Source organism: Talpa occidentalis, unplaced genomic scaffold (assembly GCF_014898055.3).
Source record: "Talpa occidentalis isolate TD23 unplaced genomic scaffold, MPIMG_talOcc4v2.1 talOcc4.2, whole genome shotgun sequence".
Lineage (NCBI taxonomy): Eukaryota > Metazoa > Chordata > Mammalia > Eulipotyphla > Talpidae > Talpa > Talpa occidentalis.
This window is the reverse complement of record NW_023602073.1, coordinates 132735722-132762196: the sequence shown is the minus strand read 5'-3', so window position 1 is coordinate 132762196 and position 26475 is coordinate 132735722. Positions and strand designations below refer to the sequence as shown.

General features: G+C 41.5%; 2 protein-coding genes across 2 annotated transcripts; both read right to left on the bottom strand.

Annotated features, from left to right (window-relative positions):
* Positions 1 to 1872: 1872 nt before the first annotated feature.
* Positions 1873 to 8831, bottom strand: HEBP2 (heme binding protein 2). Its single transcript, XM_037520475.1, has 4 exons — positions 8628 to 8831; positions 7953 to 8088; positions 6872 to 7052; positions 1873 to 2162 (listed from the first exon to the last, which is right to left on the bottom strand). The coding sequence occupies exons 1-4, from the start codon at positions 8727 to 8729 to the stop codon at positions 1964 to 1966; spliced, it is 618 nt and encodes a 205-aa protein (XP_037376372.1). The 5' UTR covers positions 8730 to 8831; the 3' UTR covers positions 1873 to 1963.
* A 12912-nt stretch (positions 8832 to 21743) lies between these two features.
* Positions 21744 to 26244, bottom strand: SMIM28 (small integral membrane protein 28). The gene is made up of 2 exons (XM_037518785.1): positions 26134 to 26244; positions 21744 to 22127 (listed from the first exon to the last, which is right to left on the bottom strand). Exons 1-2 carry the CDS (start codon positions 26242 to 26244, stop codon positions 21744 to 21746), a joined length of 495 nt encoding a protein of 164 aa, XP_037374682.1.
* Between the last annotated feature and the right edge of the window lie 231 nt (positions 26245 to 26475).

Below are 26475 nucleotides of genomic sequence, written 5' to 3'. Positions count from 1 at the left end.
CGGCGCTCTAAGCAGCAATCTGCTGAGAGTGTGTGGTTGTCTCCAGGCCCTGGCCAGACTGCCTGAACTCAAATCAGCCTCTGCTGTTTGTCTCATCCGGGCCAAGTTGCCTTATGTCTGTCAGTGTGGCTCAAAGTCCTCCTCTGCACAGTGGAGAGGATAAAGTTAGCCCTCGGAGCTGTTCTGAGGGGTGAATGTGGTCATTCAAATGAAGCACTTAGCATGGGCACCTCGGAGGCCATCTTTGAGAGTCAGCCTTGGAGACTGTTGATGGACCTACTGTATCTAGGATAGGCAGGGCTAGGCCCTCCTAGGCTCCCACCCGTTCCGGGAGATTCATTTAAAGGAGATACTATAAAATGGGTTTGAAAGGGCCTCAAGCATCATCTGCCCCATCCTCTCACCCACTGGATACTCAAACCTCCTATACAAGTGGTTCTGTGGAACCAGCTTAGACACACAATGACGGGAACTGGAAGTACAGTGGAACTTTGAACAACTCAGGGGTTGGGGTGCCAAATCCACGCAGTCAGAAACTCACCTATAACTTTTGACGCCCCAAACTTTACTCTTAGTAGTCTGCTGGTGGCCAGAAGTCTTACCAGTAACAGGCAACTAACACATATTTCATGTTATGTCTTATATAAAGTATTCTTACAATAAAGTGAGCTAAAGAAAATGTTACTAAGAAAATCATGAGAAAATAATTTATTGGAAAAAAAAATTCACATGTAATCAGACCTGCACAGTTAAAACCTGTGTTGTTCCAGGTCAGCTGTACTGTCACTGTGGACAGTTTTAATTCTTGGGAAATTACTGAGCTCCAACCTGCTGTTCTCCTTCACTCCTACCACCACCAGCCTCCCAGAGCTCACGGGGAAGGTCATTCCCTTCCTTTCCATGAGCTTCCAGGTATCTGAATGTGACTCTAATTTCACCAGGACAAGCATTTTGCAGCACAGTTAGGCAAGGATCTCAACCTCCTTGACTCTGTGGCAACCCAGTTTTGGGGGGAAAAATCATTTTTATGTGACCTCTAGAAATACTACATAAAATACTTTAAAAATTCAAGTGAATTTTTAAATTACATGTCAATACATTTCTTCAGTAAAATAATGCCTTGAATATCCAAGTAGGATAGGAAGTTCCTAGCGTCATAATTTTTTTTTTTAGATTTATTTATTTATTTATACAAGCACTGGGCACAGTCAGAAGCACCGGAGGGTGAGAGAATTCACCAGAGCCAGAGCGGGGAGCAGAGCAGGCAGAAGGACCGAAGTACCCTGCTGAGGGGAGCAGCGGGCGGCAGGAGAGGTCTGTGTGCCATGTGGGACCCGCCTCTGGTGGCTGGGGAGCAGCCGGGGATTGAACCGGCACCACAGAGGCTGCGGGCAGCTTCGCAACCCAGTGCTCAACCACTGCGCCACCGGGGAGGCCCGCGTCGTAATTTTTTTTCCTTGTCACAAAACATTAGCAATGCGTTGTAGTGTTGTAAGCATTTTCTCAGGGACAGTGTGTAGATGGGGGAGAGGACTCAACAGAGACTTAATGTGGCATCCACAAAAGACCATTTGATTTTTATTATTTGTTGGACTTCATGTCTCCAAGCCTGACAGCCTAGTAGTTCCACACAGGATACATTTTTTATTGATAATATCTGGAGGGAGTGATAGTCACCTGACACAAATCCAAGATGACTATAACACAGTGAACAAGTAGTAAGTAATGACATTTTCCTGTAGCCTCAGAAAGACCACCAGCCCAATGACCAGTTTGCCTGCTTGTAGAATACTGTCCCCTGCGTATCTAGATAAATCTTCAAGCATTAAAAACACACATTGCAAATAAGCATAATTCCTAGTGCTCTCAGGCAGACACTAGACACACATTTCACTATAGGTAGTGTCTATGTCTCTATTCAACAGAAGTTTCGCCTCTGGCAATGGAACTTCCTTTTATTTTCTCATTCATTTTCTTTGGAGGGTTCATTCTTCTGAATCAACCACACTTCATTGTTTCTATTAAGCAATTTGAAAGGACTGTTGTAGCCTGCAGTGTAGTAAACCTTCTCATCAAAAGTTTTTCCTTCTTCCCTCAAAATACTTGCTAATGTCAAAAGTTGTTCTTGATTCTTTTGGGCACTAGAGAATCCATCAAAAGACCTACAAAGGAGAAAGCAAATAATCATAAATTATTTCAATCTGATGCCAGTATCTGTCTGAAAAGAAAAGCAGGAGTTGCTAGCAATATGTTGGGTGAGTGCTGCTGGGAGGCTCTTCCCTCTCAGCAGAACCTGCCCCACCCCTTCCTCTGCTCCCCAGACTAGTGTGACCTCAGCACATAGAGGAGACACCAGAGGACGCAGCTGACTCATCTGTTGGCTGGCAGATTTGGAATTTACATCATCTCCTGCTTCAACTCTGTGCTTCGCAAACATTAATGTGTAATGAGTCGCCTGGGGATCTTGCTAAAATTTAAGATTCAGAAAATCTGCAATGGGACCTAAGAATTTGCATTTCTGACAAACTCCTGCTTATGCTCATGGCCAGACAACCACACCAGAACCACCCTTCAGACTCTCCATTTTCTTTCAACATTTTCCCTTTTTTTCCTCTCCTTGGGGACAGGGTAGGCACTGTATTACAGATGAATGTGATATAATTCTGACCCCTGTGAATTTATAGTCTTATGGAAGAGATGAATATTTTGGCAGCTCTCTATAGAGCCCGAGATTTTAAGACACAGGATCAAATTGGAATAGGAACACTGGGGACATGGTTAAGTCAGGGCTAAGGGATATCATCTGAGCTGGGTTTGGAATGGAAGTTGATTTTCTTGGACAGAGAAAGTGAAGAGGTAAAAGAAGAAACAGAAGTGGAAAAATGCAAAGCATTTTCACCATGAGGCATAAAATGAGATCAGAGTTGAGCAAGAGTTAGAACAAAATATATCATCCTAAGGCCTTTGGGATTATTCCAAAAGCTATTGAGCAGCAAAGTAACTTGATCAGACCTGAGTAAGAATATAGGCAGATTGATGGAAAATAGACAATAGAAAAGAACAAATCAGGAAGTTTCCATGGGATGAGGAAGAAAAGATAGTAAAAAGATTTAAATAAAAATAGGAGGGGAAAGTATAAATTTTAAAGTATACCAACAAAAATACCCAGATTAAATCAGGACAGCACACTGACCTAGCTGAGCTGCTACCACGTAAACAAAGCGTTTTATTTTGAAGGGTAAGGACAGGAAATGGAGAGAAACAAAAATATGATGCCTCCTTTGGCATGAGTTTTATCATCAGTGTGCCAGTGGGAAAGACCCACCCTACCTTTCTTCAGATAACAGGTAGCTCATAAGGATATAAACTGTCTGTTTTATTCAACAATGTCTACCCAAAACATAGAATCATTCCTGACATGCTGTAACTTTGAACTCATTGTTTAACAAGTGTTGAATCGAACTTGCACATGTATATAAACAAAACACTGAAGATAAATTCTATATTTTTCTTCATATTGACTGAAAATAATTCTGAACCCTCTGTCTGAACTAATTCCTAAATGAATAGCCAGCCTTTGTACGGCCTGCCTAAAGGGAATTTGTTTTCAAATCCTACTTCTTCCTTCAAATCAAATCTTCCTTGAAGTTGAAGTCCCCTAATTAGAAATCATCTTCTGGGGCCTCCTGGTTGCGCAAGGGGTTAAGCACCACACTGTGAAACAATCCACAGCCACTGCAGCACGAGTTCAATCCCCAGGCCGGCCAGAGAGATACCCACATGGCACAGCAGACCTCTCTTGACTCGCCCGCTGCTCCCCTCAGCAGTGTATTTCAGTCAGTCTGCCTGTTCTGTTCCCCACTCTGTCTCTGGTGAATCCTCACACCCCCTGCATCTCTGGCCTGTACCCCAGCTCTTGTATGCATAAATAAATAAATCTTTTTTTTAAAAAAGAAATCATCTTCTGACTTCTGAACACACTTGGTCTGTCTATAGCTTTGTAGAGGCCATGAACATATTGAGCCTCCTCCGATCTATCTGCCTTGTTAGATGCTAAAGAATATGGTAATATGTTCCTGCTTTCTTTTTTTTTTTTTTTTAATTTTTTTTAATAGAGGCATGTTTTTTTATTTATTTATTTGTTTGTTTGTTTGTTTGTTTTGTTTATACATGCACTGGGTACAGTCAGAAGCGCGGGAGGGTGAGAGAATTTACCAGAGCCAGAGCGGGGAGCAGAGCAGGCAGAAGGACAGAAGTACACTGCTGAGGGGAGCAGCGGGCGGCAGGAGAGGTCTGCGCGCCATGTGGGACCCTCCTCTGGTGGCCGGGGAGCAGCCGGGGATCAAACCGGCGCTGCAGAGGCCGCGGGCAGCTTCGCAACCCAGCGCTCAACCACTGCGCCACCGGGGAGGCCCTGTTCCTGCTTTCTTGAGAAAGTTACAGTCTATCAATGGGTTCCTACATTTTAGAATAACACAAGGACAGCATGTGAGACTGGGGAAACTGAGGCAGGTATCACTGATGAAATGCTGTCTAGTCTAAGTCCTGCAGGATGAAAGTTCTTAGGAAAGGTATTTACCCAAAGGACACAGAAACATTAATTCAAAAGGGCACCTGCACCCCTATGTTTATAGCAGCACTATTTACAATAGCTAAGCTATGGAAACAACCCAAATGCCCAAAAATAGATGACTGGATCAAGAAGATGTGGTACATATACACAATGGAATATTACTCAGCAATCAAAAAGATAATCTCATGCAATATGCAGCACCATGGATGGAGCTGGAAGGGATCATGCTCAGCGAAATAAGCCAGAAAGAAAAAAATACTGGATGTTCTTACTCATAGCAGGAATTTAGAAAACCAAACTAAGGGACCAGGAAAAAGACTATAATAAAGTAAAAATCAAAATCAACAAGCAAACTATAAACCAGAGACACACTACAGGGTGGTGGGGAGGGATTGTATGGGGACTATGACCCAGATGAAACTGCATACATTGTGCAAAAATTAAAAATGTAAAAAAAATACATAAAATTAAAAAAAGAAAGTTCTTAGGCAGAGAAGACAGTGGGAGCTGTCACTCGTAGTAACATGTTCATAGTCTATGTGTTTTATGTAAATTAGCCCATTGATCTTCACGACAACCCTATCTGTTAGGGAGGTACTGTGATCGTACACATGTTATAGATGAGGAGCTTTTGCCTTGGAAAATCCGAGCAACTTCCCCGATGTGTAAAGAGATGTGGAGGAACGTGGCTGCTCAGTGACCAGTCCAGGACACAGGGTTTGGCCCATTCTGAAAGGGATCATGTACAGCGTGAACAAGCTCAACTAGAACGTCACCCTGAAGCAAGAGGAAACCAAAAGACCTTTAAATGGAGGAACTGGTTAGGGGTTTTGCTGCTGATGTTGTAAGAAAGACTTTCAGTTCCAGTGTGGAGGCGGACAGGAAGAGAATGGAGGGCAGACAGAAGAGCTGGGGGGCTACTGAGGCAGAAGAGTGAAGACCTGACATCAATAAATACCCAAGAGGCTGATGAGTGTCAGGCATGGTGCACACCCCGAGTATACAAAGATGACTTCCATATGGCTCCTAGGAGAAGAGGACCTGGGGGAGTCATGAGAATGGAGAGACGGGAACAGCGTCACAGGTCATTTCTAGGATAGTGGGCCAGGTCTGGGGCCAGCTGTTAGGGAAGAATGTGCTAACGATGACCACAAGGTCACTGCTGGGAAGGCTGTCAGGTTCATAGGGTCATTCACTGAGCCATGCACCATAACATCAAAGATATCCTGGAAATTAGGTAGCGGTTCATTTTTTGAGCTCTTTTAGAGGTTTGCTCTCACACCACCTCGCCAGTATCCACCCTGCCTCCCCCACACACATGGAAATGTTCGACGAGAGAGAAAATCAGGGCAGCAGACACTCAGTTTGGGTGTCTTTGGATAGGTCACTGAAGCATTGTGACTGAGTAGCCCAGAGCAATTCTGCTGGGACAGAAAGGTCAATAATAGTGACCACCAGTGACTCCTGGTGTCGGGAATGGATGAGTCAGGGGAGGGAGAGAAGCAGGAGACAAATGAAAGTGACATCCTGAGAGTTAAAGGATGAAAAAAAAGTCTCAAGAGCACAGGCTGTCAGCACCTGGATGCGCCTGGACCCCGGGAGAGACTGTCATCGTGGGAAATGTGAGGACACTACTGTGGGGGCTGGACTGATGGGGGTGGTTTAAGGAATACCTGGGGATTGAAGGAGCAGAGACAAAGAGGTGGATTCTTTTAACAGGTTGGTAGTGAGGAGAGAGAGAGAGAGAAAGGGAGTAATAAGGACTATTAACATGAACTTTAAAAAAAAAATTTCAACAGGGAATGTAATATAAAGAATGATAAGGTTTCAGAGGTTAGAAAAAGTCAAAAGGAACCACTGAGCCAACAGAGGCAAACACTGCAGGAAGCAGCTATCATCCTTTGAACTGGGGAACAAAGGAAAGAGTTTGGGGTTATCAGAACCTAGAAGTGGTAGGAGGGTTCCCACACACAGACTGTGTCTTACAGTATTTTTGTTCAGGTCCAACTTGATGGCAGATAAGGGCAGTCTTATGCTGGGGGGCAGGGGAGATAATTTGCATTGTGTCTTATTTATGGAAGGCATGCAACAGACTCTTCAGTAAATGAATCAATTATATCCTGTAACAGACCCTTATTAGTAACATATAATACTAAACCAGTAGGAAAATACCACAAAATGCATCACACCTGTTTTCACAGAAGGGTGGAAAGCTTCTGAAATTGCCTAGGAGCTAAGCTGTGAGTGCAAGCAAGTAAAACTAGCAGGCAGCAGGGCTATTAATTATCTACCACTTACCGTACAAACACAGTCATTTCAGCTCTGTCTTCAATGAAGACATCTGACTCTGAAGGCCTGGGTGGATCAGATTGCTGTTCAGAAGGGATATATAGGGAAATGGTAATGGTAGACTCGCTGAAGGGACCCGAGCCGGGCTCCACGTAGCTTGTCACTGGAGCTGTCATCTTAATTTTCATCTCTGTAGCATAAATGTATATGTGAGATACACACAAACACACAAATCCACACAAAGGAGACCATGAAAACAGATTTAGTGTACTTAAACTATTTTAAAATGTAACCTATCATTTCTTGATCTGACTTTCTTCATTTACTTTATGTTGTTAGCATAAATATTTAAGATCATCAGCATCTTTAAAAAATAAGGTCAAAATTACTCTTTCCTCCACTGCCCACATTAAACACCTTCTGTTCTAATATTTTTTTGGTTAATTCCATTGTTTTAGGGATAGAAGGAAAAATCAGTGATCACATAGTCCTTTATTTTTACAGTTCAGAAACTGAGGTGACCAATTAAAATATAAATAGTGGCAAGCTCTAGCACTAGAAGTCCTGATGTTGGATATTGTGTCCTTTGTACCTTCCTTCCTCCTAACGCCTCTTACTCTGCCAGTCCCTAAATTATCTCCAAGCAGTAGCCATGAAAAGGACTTAACACTAGTCACACAGCCACCCAGTTCATCCAGCAGAAACACTGACAAGAATAGACAACCACTACTGAGTACTACACTCCTCCAGCTGCTGCCAACAGTCCTGCGGGCAGCCCTTGTCTTCAAACACTGGCGATTTGGTTTTTTCTATTCCACAGGATTATTTCTTTAATAAGCTAAAACTCAATAAAGCAGAGGCCTGAATCTGCCATATATATATATATATATATATATATATATATATATATTTATAAGATGTCCCTGAGAGTTAAAGGATGAAAAATATATATAATATATATTATATATAAATATATATAAATACATTTATATATAAAAATAGTTTTATATATAATATAATATAATATAATATAATATAATATAATATAATATAATATAATATAAATTTTTACAAGAGAAATTGCCTTCACCTTTCTCGTTTTTGCCTTGAATATAGTCGTTCAGCCTAGTAAAGCCAGTCTGGAGAGCTGAATCCCAGTCCATGGACTCAACGCAGGTGCTGACCCACTTGGCTGGTCCATAGTGTCGGATCTCGTAACTGTCGGGCTAACATGGAACAGAGAAAACTTGGGGAAGCAATTCGAAGATGACAGAACGTGAGACACATCAGAACAGGTGCCTTGATGGCGGGTCCCCCGGGGTCCCCTGGGGCCCCGGCCCCGAGGTCTGCGCTCCTGTAGGTGTCAGGCGCCTCCCGCGCGGCTGGGGTTCTGGGGTCCTGGGGCGCCCCCAGCCTGGGCCGCGCGCTCGGGGGCAGTGTAGGGGGCGGTGTCGGCTCGTTCAAGTTAACAAGAACCTGTTTGCCCCGCCGGGTCTGGAGGGTCCCACCGCAGAGATCGGGATACGTGTCAGTCCTTTATATTTTTGGCTGTTAGCCGCCAAGAAACTGAGATATGCCCAGTACCTGGGGGGACGGCTCAAAGACCGAATTTTCCCGTTTATCCAGGAATGGGGTTTAGAGGCGCAGACCATTGAAAAGTTACTTTTTATATAAATCCCCGGCACCCCCCGCCTTCGCTGCCGATCAGTGGGTCCACAGCCCCGCGCGCCCCGTTCCGCACCATCCGCTCCCGGGGGTCGTCTACCTGGGAACCCGCGTCCTCCGGGGTCTTCCAGTCTGGGGTCTCCACGCCTTGGGCCGCCGAGCCTCCGGCTGCCCCGGGGTCTGGCTGGAGCACCTCGGCCATGGACGGCGCCGACGCTCCGGGGAAATCACCTGGCCGGGCGCGCCGGGGCCGCTCGGGGCTGTCCCGCGGCGAGTGCGCGCCCGCCCAGGTGCCCAGTCCCCGCCCCGCGCTGCCCGCGCTGCCCGCGCCAGCCGCTCGCCCCGAGTCGCGCGATCCGCCTCTGCGCACTGCGGGGCGCTCGCGTAGGCTGGACACAGCCCGACCTGGGCCGGGAGGGGGCGCTGAGATCCAAGGGCCCGGCCCCCACCCCCAGCAACTCCCTCAGGCCGCACCTCTCTGGTGGGGCTCCTCCTCTCTGGTGGGGCTCCTCCTCTCTGGTGGGGCTCCTCCGCTGGTGAGGGCCAGAACCTGGAAGCAAAGTTGCAGGATCCGACTTTCTTTGGGGGTCCCCACCCTTGTTTTTTAATTAATAGGCCAGCAAAGGTGTCCACCAGGGGAGCAGGGGTAGGACAGCAGAGGAGGACCAAGCAACCGAGGTGGGGCGGGGAGTGGTGTTCTGGTGTTCCCCATTCGGGAACCTCTCCCGAGGCCGCCCCACACTGGCTGGGAACTGGTTCTACCGGCCCGGCCTGCTTCTGGGGAGCTGCAGACGGGCCTCCCCTTCTCGGTGCCGGTGCCGGAGTGAGCCTGCTTTGGGTGGGAGGCAGGGCGGGCATGTGTGGCCTCACCCTGTTGCTCTGTGCAGGTTGTACCTGGGGGGCCCGCTGGGGCGAGTGGTCCCCGCTCACATCTAGCAGGTGGCCTAGGTCCCAACAGCCTTCGGACTCCGTCCCGGGAGGAGGCACATAAATGGCAGTCAGGCCTGAAGATTCTCCAGGCTTGAACAATCCAGGTCTCTCGACCTTTCCCTGAAATGACTCAGAAACCTCTGAGTCATCCCACCAGATCTAAAAGCCTGGCACAGTGGGCCTGGGAGAGAGGGTAGGGACAGCCGCCAGATCCTAATGCTTAAATTTTTGGGGTTAGATTTTTTTTTTTTTTTTGCTGAGATTTGTAATTCACATGCCATATACCTCACCAATGTAAAGGGTACCGTCCAGTGTTACAGGTATATTCTCAGTTGTGCAACTATCACCCCAAGCTATCTTAGAACTTTGTCATCACATCACCCCTTCCCCCAAAGAAGCCCCATACACTTTAAGCATCCTTCCCCAATTCCCTAGCCCCCCAGCTTCAAGCAACTAGTAAGCTGCGTTCTGTCTCTAGGTTTGCCTGTTCTGGACACTTCGTGTAGATGGAATTGTTATAGAGCAGCCCCGATATTAAACGGGTTCCTGGCTGGGGGTCCTCACCCGCGCGCTTAAAAGGGACTTATGAATACTCCACTACAGGCACACACAAGGTTAATAAAAGGTTTATTTACAAGGGAAAAGGAAATAAGGAAAATGTACAACTCAGGGGGAAAATAGGGAAATAAAGTCTTTAATGCGTCCTACCCGATCCGACGACCTGGAAACCCAAAGTCACTCTCCGAGCTGGCCGGACGCTGCGAGCTGGCAGAGAGCCAAAATGGGGGATCCCCAAAACCCACGTGTCTGCCTTTTCTATCCACCTGGCTGCTTAACCCCACCCTCAGTTCCCAGCCACCTTCCCTTTGGTGGTGATGGGATTTGGAGTTCCCAGTGTCTTTGGCTTTGACCTGGGGTAGGGGTGGAGTCCACAAAGCCTATATGGAATTAGCTTTGGGACATCCTTTTCCCCCTAACAGAATCAGACAGTGTCTTCTTATCGTGGAGGTGCCATAACAAAATTTCACAAACTAGGCAGCTTTATGAATAAAAATTTATTTCTCACAGTTCTGGAAGACTGAGAGCAGGGTGTCCGCTAAGTCAGATGAGGACCCAATTCCCAGGGACTTTTCTCTGATCTCTTTTGTAAGGGCGCTAATCCCATTCAGAACTCTACTCTCATAACCTGATCACTTCCCAAAAGCCCTACTTCCTAATACCATCATATTGGTTATTAGGTTTTCAACATGTGAATTTGGGGGGGGACACAAAACTGTAGGCTATATATAGCATGTAATGTGTGCTCCTTTATAATTAGTTTCTTTCACTTAACAAAATGTCTTCAAGTTTCTCTGTGTTGTGGCATCTCTCCGTCTTCATTCCTTTCTATGGCTTAAAAATATTTCACTGGAGAAACTGCCCATTCATCTGCTGATGGGCATTTGTGTTTTTTCAGACTTTTGACTGTTGTCGTTAATGCTCCTGTAAACCTTCATCTAATGTTCATGCAAACCTTCATTTTCTTGTCCTGGGTAAGTACCTAGGAGTGGAATTGCTGGGTCAAGTGGTGACTCTGTGTTCAACTTTGTGAGAAGCTGCCAGGCACTTTTTGACGGTGACTTCACCATTTTGACATTTTTCTCATCAGATTATGAACACTATTTCTCCACATCCTCGCCACCCCTTGTTTTCATCTATCTGACTTTTTGATTATGACCATCCTATTGGGTAAGCCTACTGCTCTAAATTTGTTTTTAGAGATACAATTCACATAACATAAAATTCACATTTTAAAGTATATGCTAGTTGTTTTTAGTATATATGCTATGTTGTATAATCAGCGCCACTATTTAATTCCAGAACATTTCATCACTCCAAAAAGAAACACCACAGAACTGAACAGTTCGTGTTTCTACCTAACTTCGCCTACCTCCCAGTTAGGGGAGGTACCTAACTGGGAGGGTACCTCCAATCTTCGCCTACCTCCCAGTTAGTTAGCAATAGCTAATCTGCTTTCTATCTCTGCGGCTTGCCTATTCTGGACATCCCATATAAATGGAATCGTGATCTTTTGTGACAGGCCTCTTTGACTTAGTGGAATGTTTTCAAGAGTCGTCCATCTTGTAGCATATATTGGTGCCTCATCACTTTTTATTGCTGAATAATTTTCCATTTTATGGACCTAGTGCTTTTAAAGCAATTGATGTCCCTTCTTTCCCTGCCCTTCCCTTCCAAATAAGCATGCAGTGGCAGGAACATGACACTTTCTAGTGCTTACATCAAATTATATCAAATCTATTGTTATGCAGAGCTAGGTCTGAATTATTTAGTGAAGGTTAAAAAGACTTTTTGGTTTATTTTAAAAATAGCCTGTCTATTTTAACTTATGTAACAGGTGTGATATGTTGTTTGCATGAATTTGCAAAGTTGAGAATATAATTTTACTGTATTGAAGGTTTTAAAAAAAACAAGGAAGTAATTTATATTGTTGTTCTTTACATTTGCAGCTATCTTTACAGTTGTAATGCCTTGGAGGGGAAGTTTTTATTTGTAGAAAGTGATGCTAAATTTGGAGACATTCATTTTATAGAGTGTGTAATATACAATTTAGGGGGCCTCCCCGGTGACGCAGTGGGTTGAGCATAGTGCTGTGAAGCTGTCTGCAGCCTCTGTAGCGCGTGTTCCATTCCCGACTGGCCATGTGGCGTGGAAGATCTCTCCTGTCGCACCCGCTACTCCCCTCAGCAGTGTTTTTCGTTATCTGCCTGTTCTCCTCCCTGCTCTGTCTCTGGTGAATTCTCTCACTCTCCCATGCCTCTGACCTGTACCCCAGTTATTGTATAAATAAAAAATAAATCTTTAAAAAATATAGAGAATTTAATGAAGATAACAGCAGGTGACTGAGCTGAATTATCTATATTTACATGGTGATAATTAGTCATGTTAAATAATAGAAGGAAAGATAATTATATTTCAAAATAATAGGATTTCAGTTAGAACAAATTTAATAAAATTAATTGAAATTTAAAGACTTCAAGTTTAATACCCATATGTCCAAATAATCCAGTTTTCTTGTTGATGAAGTATGGTAAAATTTTTCTATTAGTTCACATTTAATCAATGTTTATGTGATACTATGAAGATTATTTAAGCTTTCTAGCCCATGTGATGGTACAGGCTGGTACCTTTATATCAGCAAGTGCTTCTATGTTCTCCACAGCAGGGGATTCCAGGTAGTTCTGTTCTATAAAGTTACCTTGAACATTGAGTTAGTGAATACCGAACCATTGCTTCTAGAGGCAATACAGAAGTAAATTCCTATGAGCCTCTGGTCACATTTTCATCAATTAATATATAACATGTTTAATGTGTGTTATTGTACAAAGATAACTTATTTAATATCTGTTGTTGATTCATTAACATTGAACCAGCAGCACCATAACTCATGCCTAAATGAGTTTATCTAATACACATATTTTCTTCACAAAAAGCCTAATTACCTTCTTACATTTAGACACACTAGGAAGCACTTCAGCACTATGCTAGGGGGCCATTTTAAACAATGAATCATCAACAGAAAGCACAAAAATGCAAACAACGTGGCATTAACCAGACTGTGAAAAGATCACATTTACAATAGGAAAGTTGAGACTAAAAGGCAGCACTTTATCCTGTTACATCTCTCAGGTGGGAACATGCGTGTCCCTGTCTAAAATGTTTTGCTGTTCTGCACATGTGCATGACTATCAGTCATAGAGAAAGTGCAGTATTGATTTGGAGTTACAAATATATTTTCCAAGTAAGTGAATTTGCAAATACACAATTCCTGAATCATGAGGATCAACTGTAAATACTTCCTGAAATTAAGCTGCAAAGTCATTTCCATCCACATTTCATTGACCAAAGTATTTACAGTTGATCCTCACAGGGCTAGACTAACCTCAAGTGGGTGCAAAAGTGCAATCATGTATTCTCAAGAGAACTCAAATATTTGAAAGAAGCACTGACATCCATTGCTGATATTGTTTAGTCATTTGTTGTTTACTTCATGCTTGTGGCAGATTTTATTTCCTAATGATTGGTGCAGCATTATCTTCCACTTAACATGTTTTTTATAATATAATGGTGACACATCTCCCACTGGGTGGTGGAAGTCTAAGATTCCTTTTCTTGAAACTGATCAGGTGTGTGTAACTGTAGCAGAGGTAACACTGTGTGACTTCAGGGGCCAAATCATTAAAGACTTCTACCTAGTTCTCTTTGGAGCACTTAGAATTCAACAAATGTGCTTAAGGGAACTCCAAGAAGATCCTGGAAGAGATAAGTGACGTTCCTAGCTGACTCCTACCTTTCTAGCTATCAACCTGAAAACAGGTATCAACCACCACACATGTGAGTGACCGGGTGTTTGGGTGACTTCAGCCTCAGCCACTGAGTCTCCTTCTGACATCCTTAATACCTCCAAGTTGAGGACCAAGTGGTCATGGAGCAGACCCAAGATAGCTCCACAGTACCCACAGAATCTGTGAACATAACAAAGTAATTTTTTAAATGTCACTAAGTTTGGGATAATTTATTTTCCAGGAATAATAACTGGAAGCGTATCTTCTATGTATGGTAAAGTAGTATATACTAGTAGATTTTAGTAATGAATAAAATTTGGTCCTAGTCTTCACTTATTTTACTGTCAATGTCATTGTTGATGCTGGGGTCATTCTTAACATACAATGGGATTGGATATTGGTCTTTTTATAGTTACCACTATCTTAAATAAAGGAACTATAAAATGGTTAATAACTTGGTATTCTAATAGGAAATATAATCTTTTGTCAGGTTTCTCTTTTAGTTTCGGGGAGAATTATAATAGTCATCCCTTATTTTGGTACAGAACAACCCAGGAAACTCCTTTTATGCTAAGCACTTTGTTCAGTGCCTGGTACATAATTGCTTGATAAATGTTGAATGAATAGTGGTCAGAATTTATCAGAAACACAGATAGTGGGTGTTCTTTGGAGCACCTGTGTACCACGTTTCTCATGGGGCATGCCAGATAGACAGACATTTATTGAATTCTGGGTTAGGGATAAAGAAGCTAAGGTCTAAAACTGAGAATGTCTTTAAAAATTAAAGCATCAACTCTAATCAGTATTAGCCTAGACAGAACTTCTAAGACTATGGCACAAGTGTTTATAAAAAGAAAGAGGACTATCCATACTGATTGGAAAAGGTTCATGCTTTGAAGTAAAAGTAGACAACCAAATGCACAACTATATAGCTTATATGTCCCAAAAGCTCTTCAAAGAAACAAAATCCTTAGCTTGGAAGAAATGTATTTAATAACTTACATAATCTTTGACCGCTATAATTTTTTTCCTTCTGATTTTAAAAGAAATTAAAACATTTTCCTGGGCTCCTAAAATTAATATGACCTCTGGGCATCATGCATGGTGTGGCTGATAGGTGAACTCTGGGCCCATCCCAAGCAATTTAGATGTTCTAGTTTCCCTGTGAGAGAATGAGAACATGTGGAATGATAAATACAGAGAGGACTTTTGCTGTGTCCTTAGGGAAGACCTATGTTTTAATATTGGGTGCTGCTAACAACCTTCTGGGCCAGGTCCAATTAATGTGATAATGGAGGAAATTATGAAAAATTTGAATGAAGGCTATTCAAGGATTTAAATCAGAATGTTTATTTTTTTTCTCACTTTGTTCAGAATTCAGATGCAGAAAACAAATGCTAGTATTGGCCCCTCAAAACATCCAACTATGTGTATTGTCTGAAAAGTTTGGCATTTGGAGAAGGGAAGGATATGTTCCAGCTCCTCGTATGGTGGCTTCCTGCACTGCCTGAGAACACGGTGTGCCTCAGATTATTGATGCTTACACCTGATTCTGATATCAGGTGTTCAAAATACCAACCGTATGTAGATTATCTTGAGTAAACAAGATGAAATCCAGTTCTTGATACATACAATATTAAAAGATATATTTAAAGTAATATTACTTTTTAAAACAATCTGTTATATAAATGAATATATAACATGTATATATACACATATAGCTCATGAATAAGTCACTTCTTGCTATAAAAATGTTTAGAAAATAAGTTCTTATAAAACCTATTCATTTCTTTCCCTTTTTTAAAAAATAGACTATTTTTAAGAGCTATTTTAGGTTCAAGGCAAATTGAACAGAAAATACAGTTTCCCCCTACCCCCCATTACCAGCAGCCCTGGAGAGGTACATTTGTTGCAGTGAACCCACATCAAATCAGCATCATCACTCAAAGTCACAGTTTACAATAGGTTCACTCTTGGTCTTGTACACTTTATGGGTTTTGACAAATGTATAATGACATGTGTCTACCATTAGAGTGTCATACGGTAAGAATGGTTTCACTGTCCTAAAAATTCTTTGGGCCCTGCCCCAGCATTCCCCCAATCTTTTAACTGTCTTCATAGTTTTACCTTTCCTAGAGTGTTATATAATTGGAATCATATAGTGTGGAACCTTTCAAAATTGCTTCTTGTTAACTTAATATTATGCATTTAATATTCATTATGCGTTATTAATTATTAATGACCGACTCCAGTCAGTACTGTGCTAAATAATATTCCATTGTCTGGGTGTACAAGAGGGTCATTCATTTACTAGAGGACACCTTAGTTGCTTACAAGTTTTGCCAATTACGTATAGATCTGCTAGGGGTGTGAATATTTAGGTTTTTCTGTGCACACACATTTTATTTAAAATATTTAAAATAATTTATTAATTTTATTGGTTAAGTTGGTTTACATGATTTTTTTTGCTTTGGGAGTTGTAGGTTCAAGCCCCTGTAAGTGTGTGCTTTCTCACCATGCTGACTTCTAATGCCCCAATAATCCTCCTCCCAGGCTCCACTGGGCCTCTTCTATCCCCTGCTCTCACCCCTCCCCTTCTCTTCCTGTTTGCTTCAGTTTTGCAGTCAAATGTCAAGGGTTTGTTATTAGTCTGGCTTTGCCTGGCCCTTTGTTTTGTTTCTCTATACACCACATGTAAGTGAAACTATCCCCTATTTGTCTTTTTCCTTCTGACTCATTTCACTTTGTGTTATCCTTTCCAGTGCCATCATGTTGCAAAAGGCACTAGTTCATTTACTTTTAAATATCTATTACTCCATTGTCTCTTTATACCACATTTCTTAACCCACTGCTTTGTTGATGGGCATTTAGGTTGTTTCCATAGCTTGGCTAATGTAGACGATGATGCAACAAACATATCCTTTCTTTCTTTCTTTTTTTTTTAAAGATTTATTTATTTATTTATAGAAGAACCGGGGTACAGGCCGGATGCACAGGAGGGTGAGAGGATTCACCAGAGACAGAGCGGGGAACAGAACAGGCAGACTGATAAAATACACTGCTGTGGGGAGCAGCAGGTGCAACAGGAGAGGTCTGCTGTGCCATGTGGGACACTCGCCCGCTGGCCGGGATTGAACCAGTGCTGCAGAGGCTGCAGACAGCTTCACAGCATGGTGCTCAATGGCCTGCGCCACCAGGGGGGGCCCAATAAATATATCCTTTCTGATATATCCCTTTGAATTACTGTTCTTGTGCACACAAGTTTTCAACTAATTTGATTAAATGTGAGGGTGTGCAAATGCTGGATCATATGATAAGAGTATGCTTAGTTGTATAAGAAACTTAAACATTTCCAAGTGGCAGTGTCACTTTGTTTTCCTACCAACAAATGTTGCTCCACAACCTCATCAGTATTTGGTGTCAGTGTTCTGGATTTTTCCATTCTAATAGATGTAGTAGTACTGCGTTGTTTTAAGTTACAATTTCCTAGTGATGTTGAGCATCTTTTCAAAAGCTTATTTGACATCTATGTATATTTGATGAGGTATCTGTTTGGTCCTTCTGCCCATTTTTTTGAGTTGTCCTTTTTTAAAATTTTACATTTAAAGTATTTGTGTATTTTGGATAATGCTCCTTTTTTGAAATGATTTTTTGCAAATATTTTTTCCCAGTCTGTGGCTTTTCTTTTTTTTTAAAGATTTATTTATTTATGTATACAAAGAGCTGGGGTCTAGGCCAGAGGTGCATGCGGTGAGAGGATTCACCATAGAGTAGGGAGCAGAACAGTCAGGTTTACTGAAATACACTGCTGAGGGGAACACCAGGTAAGATAGGTGAGATCTGCTGAGCCATGTGGGTTGGCTCCCTGGCCAGGGATCAAACTCATGCTGCAGATAGCTTCATAGTGATGAGACTTAACCCCTTGTGCCACCAGGGAGGCCCTCTGTAGCTTTTCTTGTCTTGACAACGTCATTCACAGAGTCATTTAACATACATTGCAATATTTTTTGAAAGGTAGACCCGATGTAGTGGATAAAGGAACTGTAGTAAATAGGCTTTAATTATGAGGTGACCAGATATGGAAGGAGGGAATGCAGTCTAGTCCTGTAATTAGGTCTGGGTCTTTCAGGGGGGCTGTGCCCTTCACAAGTGCTTCTCTGTATCCCCTCTCATCGCCACCCCCCCCACCAAGTGCTGTCCCTTGTGGAATAAGACAGCAAGGACCAGCTGGGATGGCGAATTTCCCTTGTCCTGGGTCAGTTAGGTGAGATTAGGGTCTGGTAAAATAGTTTCACCTGTGGGTAGGCCTTCTTAGGAGCAGACTGTTCTGGCTGATTTAAAAATGGCTCCTTTCCCTCCTCCTCCTCCTGCCCCGTAGTAGTTTCAGATTTGTCTGCTCTGCGGCTCCAAAAACTATAGCTCAGGTTCCCAGACGCTGGTTCCTGCGGAGATTTCTGCTCAACTTTCTGCCCCAGTAAGTTGTGATTTTCTGTATCTATTTATCAGTCTGTATAATTTTGGCGGTAGCGGTTCCTTTGTGACTTCAGTTTGGTGGTGGTTCTAAGAGTTGTTAATTTTCCAGTTTGTTCAGTTTTTCTTGTTGAGATGGACTGATGGCTCCAAGCTCTTTCCATGCCATAACTGCACTGCTTTTTCTCTATAAAACGATACCCTAATTTTTGTGGGGTCTGGTATAGAATTTCGTGAAAATATCCACATTCTGTTTTACTCCTTCCAAGCTTCATCTTTGCTGGCTGCAGTCATTTCTTCCAGAGTATTTCTGAGTGGTTAACAATTTATGTTTGGCTTGTGGATTTTCAATTGTTTTTCTGGGAGTGCTAGAAACCAACACCATGGGCTTTTGTTTGCGAGTTGTGTCTGCGTAGGTCTGGGTTTAAATGGTCTGCTCCTAATATTCGGCATGCAAATTTCTGCTTTGTGAATTGAATTGGATGCGACTGCATATTAAAGCCAGGGACTTCAGGAATGAGAATGTTGGGTTGTAAATAATGACTCATAGCTAGACTTACAGATCTGGATTTCTCTAAACCTGCTACATCTAACCACATGGAAGCTCAGTTTTATTTTGTGGCTCACTCACATTACCTCGAGTAACAGTTTTCAGCTTTGCCTGCCTGTTAACATCACTGCTTATTCCCGTTTAATTATTTTGGTGGGTCCTAGCATCAAATATTTATAAAAGTTCCTGAAGTAACTCTAAGATGCAGCCAGCATTAAAGTCCACTGGACTATAGCAAGGGTCAACAAACTTTCTTTAATGGAATAGTCAATATTTTTTAGGCTTTAAACATTATACACAGTCTCTATTGCAATTACTCGACTTTGATGTAGCAGCCTTAGACAAGTGGGCCTGGCTGTGTTCTAGCCTATGTGTCACAAAATACTTTTGCTTTGTTTTTGTCAACTATTTAAAAATGTGAAAAACCACTCTTGTTTCTCAGGATGTACCATTACAGGTACAAGTGAGATATGGCTGGTGGGCTGTTGCGTGGCAAGCAGGCTCTGGTGAATTGTTTGTTTTATGGCTTCAGTTTGGTTTCATAAGAAAAAAACATTTTCTTCCCCAGATCTTGGATAACATTTTAAATGAGTACTTATTTTAAATATCAGAATACTTAAACATGGCAATGCATTCCCTTAATAGAGTTAGAAATGATGGCAGCTGGGATGGGAAGCTTTTGTTCAAGCCTGGCTTAAATCTGTAGGAAAGATATTCTCATTAAAAGATAGTTGCAGAGTTAATTCATCAACCCAGGTGTTTCCCATCTTCATTCTCTCCTCAAAACTAGTCATGGCTGCTGTTGTGCTGCATGGCTACAGGATGGCAGAAGCAGACCCAGGCATCATATGCACACACTTAACATCCAACAAGGAGGCAGAGCATTTCCTTCCATGTACTTTTAATATGAGATACCCTTTTCGAGAACAAGATTCTCCTCCCCTGTGTATCTCCCTCAGGTTCTACAGACCAAATCCCTAGTGAAGGAATTGAGATCACTAGACTAGCTGTGATGTGGCACTCCTGGCTCTGGGAGAGAACACAGGTGGGCTTAGGATCCCAGAGCGAAACCAGGGTTCTGTCAGGAGGGAAGCAGGAAGGAGGCAGAGGATTGGTGACAAGGGGAGAATCAGCAGTTTCACAAGGAACTAGATTCTTATGGTTAAAAAAAAATCTGAAGAAGGTTGTTTGCTGAGCTTCTCATGTCCATTTGCTTATTTACTGAAATACCATTAGGGAATTAGTCAGTACAATTTACTGAAAGAAGCTTATTGATTTTCATTCCAATAGGTTATATTTGCTTCAGTGCTCAAAGATACTGTTATTTCTATTAGATTACATTTAAAAAAATAATGAATCCTATTTTGGCCTCTTATTTTTTTAAAAATTGTATGCCACATTGCATGTTTAGCACAAAAATGTTTATGTCAATAAAGGTTTTTAGAAAGCCAATTTTTTCATTTGGAACCATCAGAGTTGACTCATCTTGCATTTTGCATTGTGAAAAGCAATAAAAAATCATTCTACAAAATATTACCATATTAAATAAGAGTTTAACAACTCTACATGTCTCTGGACTGCTCCCGCCCCACCTGCATGGCTGGGCTGAAATGCCTCCCAAGTGATACAAGACCCATCTCTACCTCTCCATTTGAAAATCACAGGGGCGATATGTATCTATTCCAAACTTAGCTGTTCTTATCTATAGAGCCCTGACCCCCAATCAGAAGCATGGATGGAAATGTCACATCTCCATTCATTAGATTTGTTGGGAGAACATTGGGTGCAAAGAAAGGGACTTTCTAACTTAGGAGAAACCAGCCTTCTTTTCCTGGCTGGGCCTCTTATGAACAATTTAACATTGGACTAGTTACTTAACCTCTATCCAAGGTCTGTTAGAGCTAATTATGTTTCTCTTTACTATTTGATCCAACACTTTGACCTTTACTTTCCAGTGTTAGACTGATTTCTATTCTGTTACTGCTGTTTGGTGAGAGCCGCACATTCAGATGCCATGTCACCTACCATATCAGCAATTCTTTGTCCTGCCACACAGTGCTGTTGAGACCCCTGATGTTTTGATGTGGGACATACCCATGCAAGTAAACCAGATCCTAGGAAGCAAATCAGAAGACAAATAAGCAAGAGCAACAATAAGTAGGAGATAATTTGGAAAGCTTTATTTTTTTTCACTAAAATGTTTGCAAATGCCTGTTCTTTCATTCTTAATATTAAAGCATATTTTACCATAATATACAACACAATAATTGACTACTCAAGTGTTTAGAATTATCATTTCCTCCCTCTAGAACTTTTTTTAACCTTTTAAAAGGATATGTTTATTAAGAAAAGGACAAAGAAAAGTACTTGCATAGCCACAGGTGGGCAGTTCCTGCTGCTCCTGCTTTGCAAAGGGAAAGGTTTGTAAATAGAAACACCTGCACAGTCATAGGCAGCAGGGGAGCTGCCCTTCTAGAACTCTCTATGCATCTGAAGCCCTCACACAGAAATGAAATCATGTGGCCCTGAAAAACTTGTGTCGGACATTTTCTTTTGTGCAAAAGCAGTTGCCTTTGGTCTGTCTAGCGTTTGTCATTTTTCTTTCCCTTCAGAGCCAATTCTTAAACTCACAAAAAATTAGTAATTCTGATTTTTCTCAACTCATGCAAACCTTTCCTATTTTTCTCAGGCATGTTGTTTGCTTTACAAAGTCCAGTCATCTTTAGAACAATGTGAGGAAAATTTTCCCTCGCAAACTTGAAAATAACTTAACTAGACTGACATTTGTCAAACTTCTCCCAGCCTAACGGGGGCCCATTCATCCTGTCAACAGCAGCTTCTTAGGTGTAGAGATCCGTCTCCTTTCTCAGGCGGGCTGGATTTAGGATCCAGAGCTGTGTTTTAAATGGTTTCCAACAGCAGTTTATATTTGCTCATCCAGTGCTCGTGAACCCTCTTCACACTGCAGGCTTTCATGCGGGGCCTCTCCTCCCTGGAGACTCCTGGTGGCCTCTTCATAGGAGGGCGGTAAGCATGTGGAGGGGAGAGCTGCCTCCCGGGGCAGAGGAGAGTAGGGAAAGTTCTGCTCGCTGCTCCAAGGCAAGCCTGGCAGGAAGTCAGTCACCTCCCCTGCCACTGAGTGCTCTGGAAGGTCAATGCTGAAAACCTGAGCCTGGGGCCTTGGGGCCTTGCAGCGGTGGTACAGGAAAAGCAACAGAAAGGCCAGGAAGAGCAGAATGGTGGCTGGAAGAAGGATGCACAGGAAAGGCTCCACATCTTCTTGGGTGGAACTTATTTTCTGAGCACCCTGGAGTTAGGGGATGAAAAAGTTAGGAAATGGGCCAAAGAAGATTGGCAAGACTAGGCTCTTTTTTTCATCTTTTATTATTTGTGTCATTATTTACTCTAAAGATCACTATTGCCACTTATTTGTGCCAATGAGCTGAGTCTACATGAAATAGTGAATTGACACGGTAAGGTATGATTTAGAATGTCTAAACAGACTGGTGATACTTTATAGTGTTTGCACTGAAATAAATATGGAATGAATTTCAGCTGGTGTATCTGCCACTCTGAATCAGAACTCTTGCTCTTTATGTACTTATTTTATTTAAAATTAGGCCATGGCCTCCCCGGTGGCGCAGCGGTTGAGAGCTGGGCTGCGAAGCTGCCCGCAGCCTCTGCAGTGCCAGTTCGATCCCCGGCCGCTGGCAAGGGTCCCACATGGTGCACAGAGCTCTCCTGCTGTGCCTGCTGCTCCCCTTAGCAATGTACTTCGTCAGTCTGCCTGTTCTGCTCCCTCCTCTGGCTTTCTCTCACCCTCCCATGATTCTGACTGTACCCAGTGCTTGTATGTATAAATCAATCAATCAATCAATCTTTAAAAATAAATAAATAAAAGTCAATGGTTTAAGGTTTTTTTAAAAAAAAAATAATAAAATTAGGCCATGGGCCTCCCTGGTGACGCAAGGGGTTAAGTCTCAGCACTATGAAGCTATCAGCAGCCACTGCAGCACAAGTTCGATTCCTGGCCAGGGAACTACCCACAAGGTGCAGCAGACCTCTTCTGTATCACGTGCTGCTCCCCTCAGTAGTGTACTTCAGTCAATCTGCCTGTTCTGCTCCCTACTCACCACTTATCCCTCTCATCCCCTGCACTTCTGGCCTATACCCCAATTCTTATATGCATAAATAAAAAATCTTAATAAATAAATAAAATTAGGCCAATGATATTACATTGCTACAAAGAGATTATATGGAACTTAATTTTGGAGCAAAAATTGACATTGTTTATGTGGTCATATCAATATAAATATTTCACATCTGAGTCAATAGCTGATGCTTATAATTGAGATTTTAAAATTCCTTCAACTTTTTTTGCAACACTTGTAGGATAAATGTGGAAAATTTTGATTGTAAGGCTAACTAGATGGTGTCAGTTTTATGGTAGTATCTCACAAAGATAATTCCTAATGGAGTAAATAATATAATATGCATAGTCTACTTCAACAGCAAGGTAATAAGCAATATAGGAAAATAAATTCTATTCCAAATTGCAGAGATAATGCTTTAAATCTACCAAAAAATATGTATTAAACATATAAAGCATATAGCAAGTGTGTTAGTATCTACTATATAAAAGAAAAAATTGTCTTATAATTGTGTTTAAAACAAAATACTAAGTTATTTAATCAAATAAAGCATAACAATTAAATGAGAACAGGGTTCTTACCTTGATTTGGGTGGAAAAGACAAACATTTGCTCATAATGACCTCTTAAAAATGACTTTTTTTTTAAATAATAAATTTTATTTTTATATTCCCCATACAATTGCAACCCCCCCTTTCTGATCCCAATCCCTCCCCTCCTGCCCCCCACCCACCCCAAAAGTGTCTCTGTTTCATAGTTTTTTTGTTGAAAAATGACTTTTTTATAGTCTTTTTATTATCTAAAGAATTTAGTGTTTCATTCAAAATTAGATTCAAATTTATACTAACAGATATCTTGTCCTAGGTAAAATACGAGGTAAGATATTTAGCTTACAATGCATAAAAATTGTGGGTTTTTCAAAAATGATTTATTTATGCATATAAGAGCTGGGGTACAGGCCAGAGATGCAGGGGAGGAGGGTGAGAGGATACACCAGAGACAGAGTGGGGAGCTGAACAGGCAGACTGACTGAAACACACTGCTGAGGGGAGCAGCGGGCAGGAAAGACAGGAGAGGTCTGCCTCGCCCTGTGGGCTGCTCCCTGGAGGGCTGGGGATGGAACTCATGCTGCAGAGCCTGCGGATTGCTTCATAGTTTGGTGCTTAACCCCTTGTGCCACTAGGGAGGCCCCTCAGATTGTGGGGTTTTTGGGGAAGCAGAGCAGTGTCTTTGGGGTTTGAGAACTCAGGCTTTGGATTCCCAGCATGACCCTCTATATCTAAGTGATCAGAGGCCATTCACTTGCCCCCTCTGGACCTGGGCTTTCTTTTTTATGAAATGGAAATAATATAATTTTTGGAGGATTAACATGAGAACTTCATGAGCCAATGTGTATACCGCCCTTGTTGAATAATAGGGACATATTTATACATTTGTATCTTGGGGAACCAAATGGTCAAATTTATTAAAAAATAAAACAAAGATAACCAGAAGTCTAGAGTTGTATTGCTAAGGCTTAAAAATACAGTGAACAAAAATCCAGCATTAGTAAGTTTATATTTTAATAAGTACAGATTTTCAGAAAAATATTTTAACATCAATATATTTTAGCATCAAAATCTTTCCATTTTCTTGTAGCCAATGTAATTTATCAGCACTATTAACTTAAAATACATTGTGATGTAATAAGGGACTTTGATTACTATGAGTAGATGAACTCATAGATTTATTTCAATTGTGAAGAAATCTAATTGATGTTAAAACTATTAATACTTAATCACTCTTCAACTTTGAACACAGATTATTTTGCAGACTTCTTTATTCTCTATTAATACTATAATAGTTGTTTCTGATCAGTTGTGGACATCAAATTTTAAATACTAAACCCTGCAAATTCAATATGCATAGAATATAAAGATACTGTTCTATTTAAAATATATTATGCAATAGACCCTATTGTTTACAATTAATGCTACTTATGGCATAATCAATAGTACAAAAATTTGCAAAAGGAGAAATGCCATAGCCCCTCTTTGCTATAACTGCTACTTCCTTTAGTTGTGTTAAATCTGTCCAAATACCAAGGAGCACTAAAAGATTGAGCTAATACAGAGGATTTGGACAATTTCTTGAGATAAATTCTTGTTTTCCAGTTGAGAGATACACAGCTATAGGACACAATGATAATGATTACCTTGATTTATTTAATGATTCATGGTACATTGATTTAAATTGTTTTGGATTTTTTTTTAATGCAAATAAGGGGGCCTTTACTTTTTTGACCAAATTGTTCTAATTTGTTTACTTCCCTCCAAGAATTTTATAATTATTAATACTTCTGTGTATACTGTATCCAGGATATTGTTATTCAGGGAATCTCTTAAAGAAATATCCAATTAAAAGGAATAATTGCTGAAGGACACAGTATATATGCACATATATGTAAATAATATATATATATGTGTGTGTGTATATATGTGTATATACATACATTTTCCCTTTAAGTAGTGGTTTTGGAGAACTTAAATACCAATCTTACCAAAGGATTTTCCAAAAACAAGAAAATAGATTTTCCTCTTTCTTCATGGACAGTAGTATCATTCATTTTTCATCTGATCCTAAACATTGAGGTCTTTAGACCTACTATAGATCTATTTCTCTAATGCTGCCTAGATTGAGCCTCTTTAGTGATTTACCAAAAGCAGCTGCCACATTTCACATCTCCTTTACTCTGTGCTTCCCTTCTTGAGGTGAGATACTTGGCTTCTGCTAACTCTTAGAAGTAATGTTCATTTAACAGCTCGAGAAATAAGGGAGTCTTCCTTTTGCATATGTAGTCACTGCTTACTAAGCAAAGACCATGTAAAAATGTATTGGCTCCTAGTTTCAGGTATTCTTTGATATATTTGATATAGTTTTCTTAGAAGTTATTTTTGGCAAGTTTTACTTGAATTTGTCCTTACCAAAGAATTTATCCGTATCAAAGACTACAACTTGCAAGTTACTTCCTTAGACTGTGCCAATCAGTGAATTCATATTTTTCTCACATCCATAATATAAAATGTTGCACTAAGTTTTAATAGCCTAAAAAGTACAGGCACTGTTGGTTTTAAAATTGACAAAGATTCTTTGAAGAAGAAAAGACATAAACCATAGTACAGACCTCGAGCTGGGCTTCCAGAAGAGGTAAGCTTGACTCGCTAGTTAACCACTCGTATGTCCCCCGACCAGCGTGTCCAAACTTGCTCCAGCTGCTACCCAGCAGTCCCCGCATGTTTTCATCCGAATGGTGCACCGGTCGTCCACCTCACTGCTCAGATTGCAACAAAGCTGCTTGTTCTGGCCCGGATCCAACTTGGATGTGCTTGGCTGATGGCTGTTGATAAACTTGATCTGTCATGAGTGGCAGCAGGTAAAAGTATTCGGCCAGAGTCCTCTCAGGACTGACTATTTAAATCCAGTAACACGGGATTTGTTGCTGTGGCCTTTATCACTAGATGGGATG

Excerpts from the sequence above, each read along its gene's own strand:
- HEBP2 (XM_037520475.1), bottom strand. The coding sequence starts at position 8,729 with ATGGCCGAGGTGCTCCAGCCAGACCCCGGGGCAGCCGGAGGCTCGGCG. Across the intron at positions 8,089-8,627 it reads CGGAGGACGCGGGTTCCCAG|CCCGACAGTTACGAGATCCG; the intron begins GTAGACGACCCC and ends GTTCCATGTTAG. Across the intron at positions 2,163-6,871 it reads GAAATGACTGTGTTTGTACG|GTCTTTTGATGGATTCTCTA; the intron begins GTAAGTGGTAGA and ends TCTCCTTTGTAG.
- SMIM28 (XM_037518785.1), bottom strand. The coding sequence starts at position 26,244 with ATGCGGGGACTGCTGGGTAGCAGCTGGAGCAAGTTTGGACACGCTGGT. Across the intron at positions 22,128-26,133 it reads TTCTGGAAGCCCAGCTCGAG|GGTGCTCAGAAAATAAGTTC; the intron begins GTCTGTACTATG and ends CCCTAACTCCAG.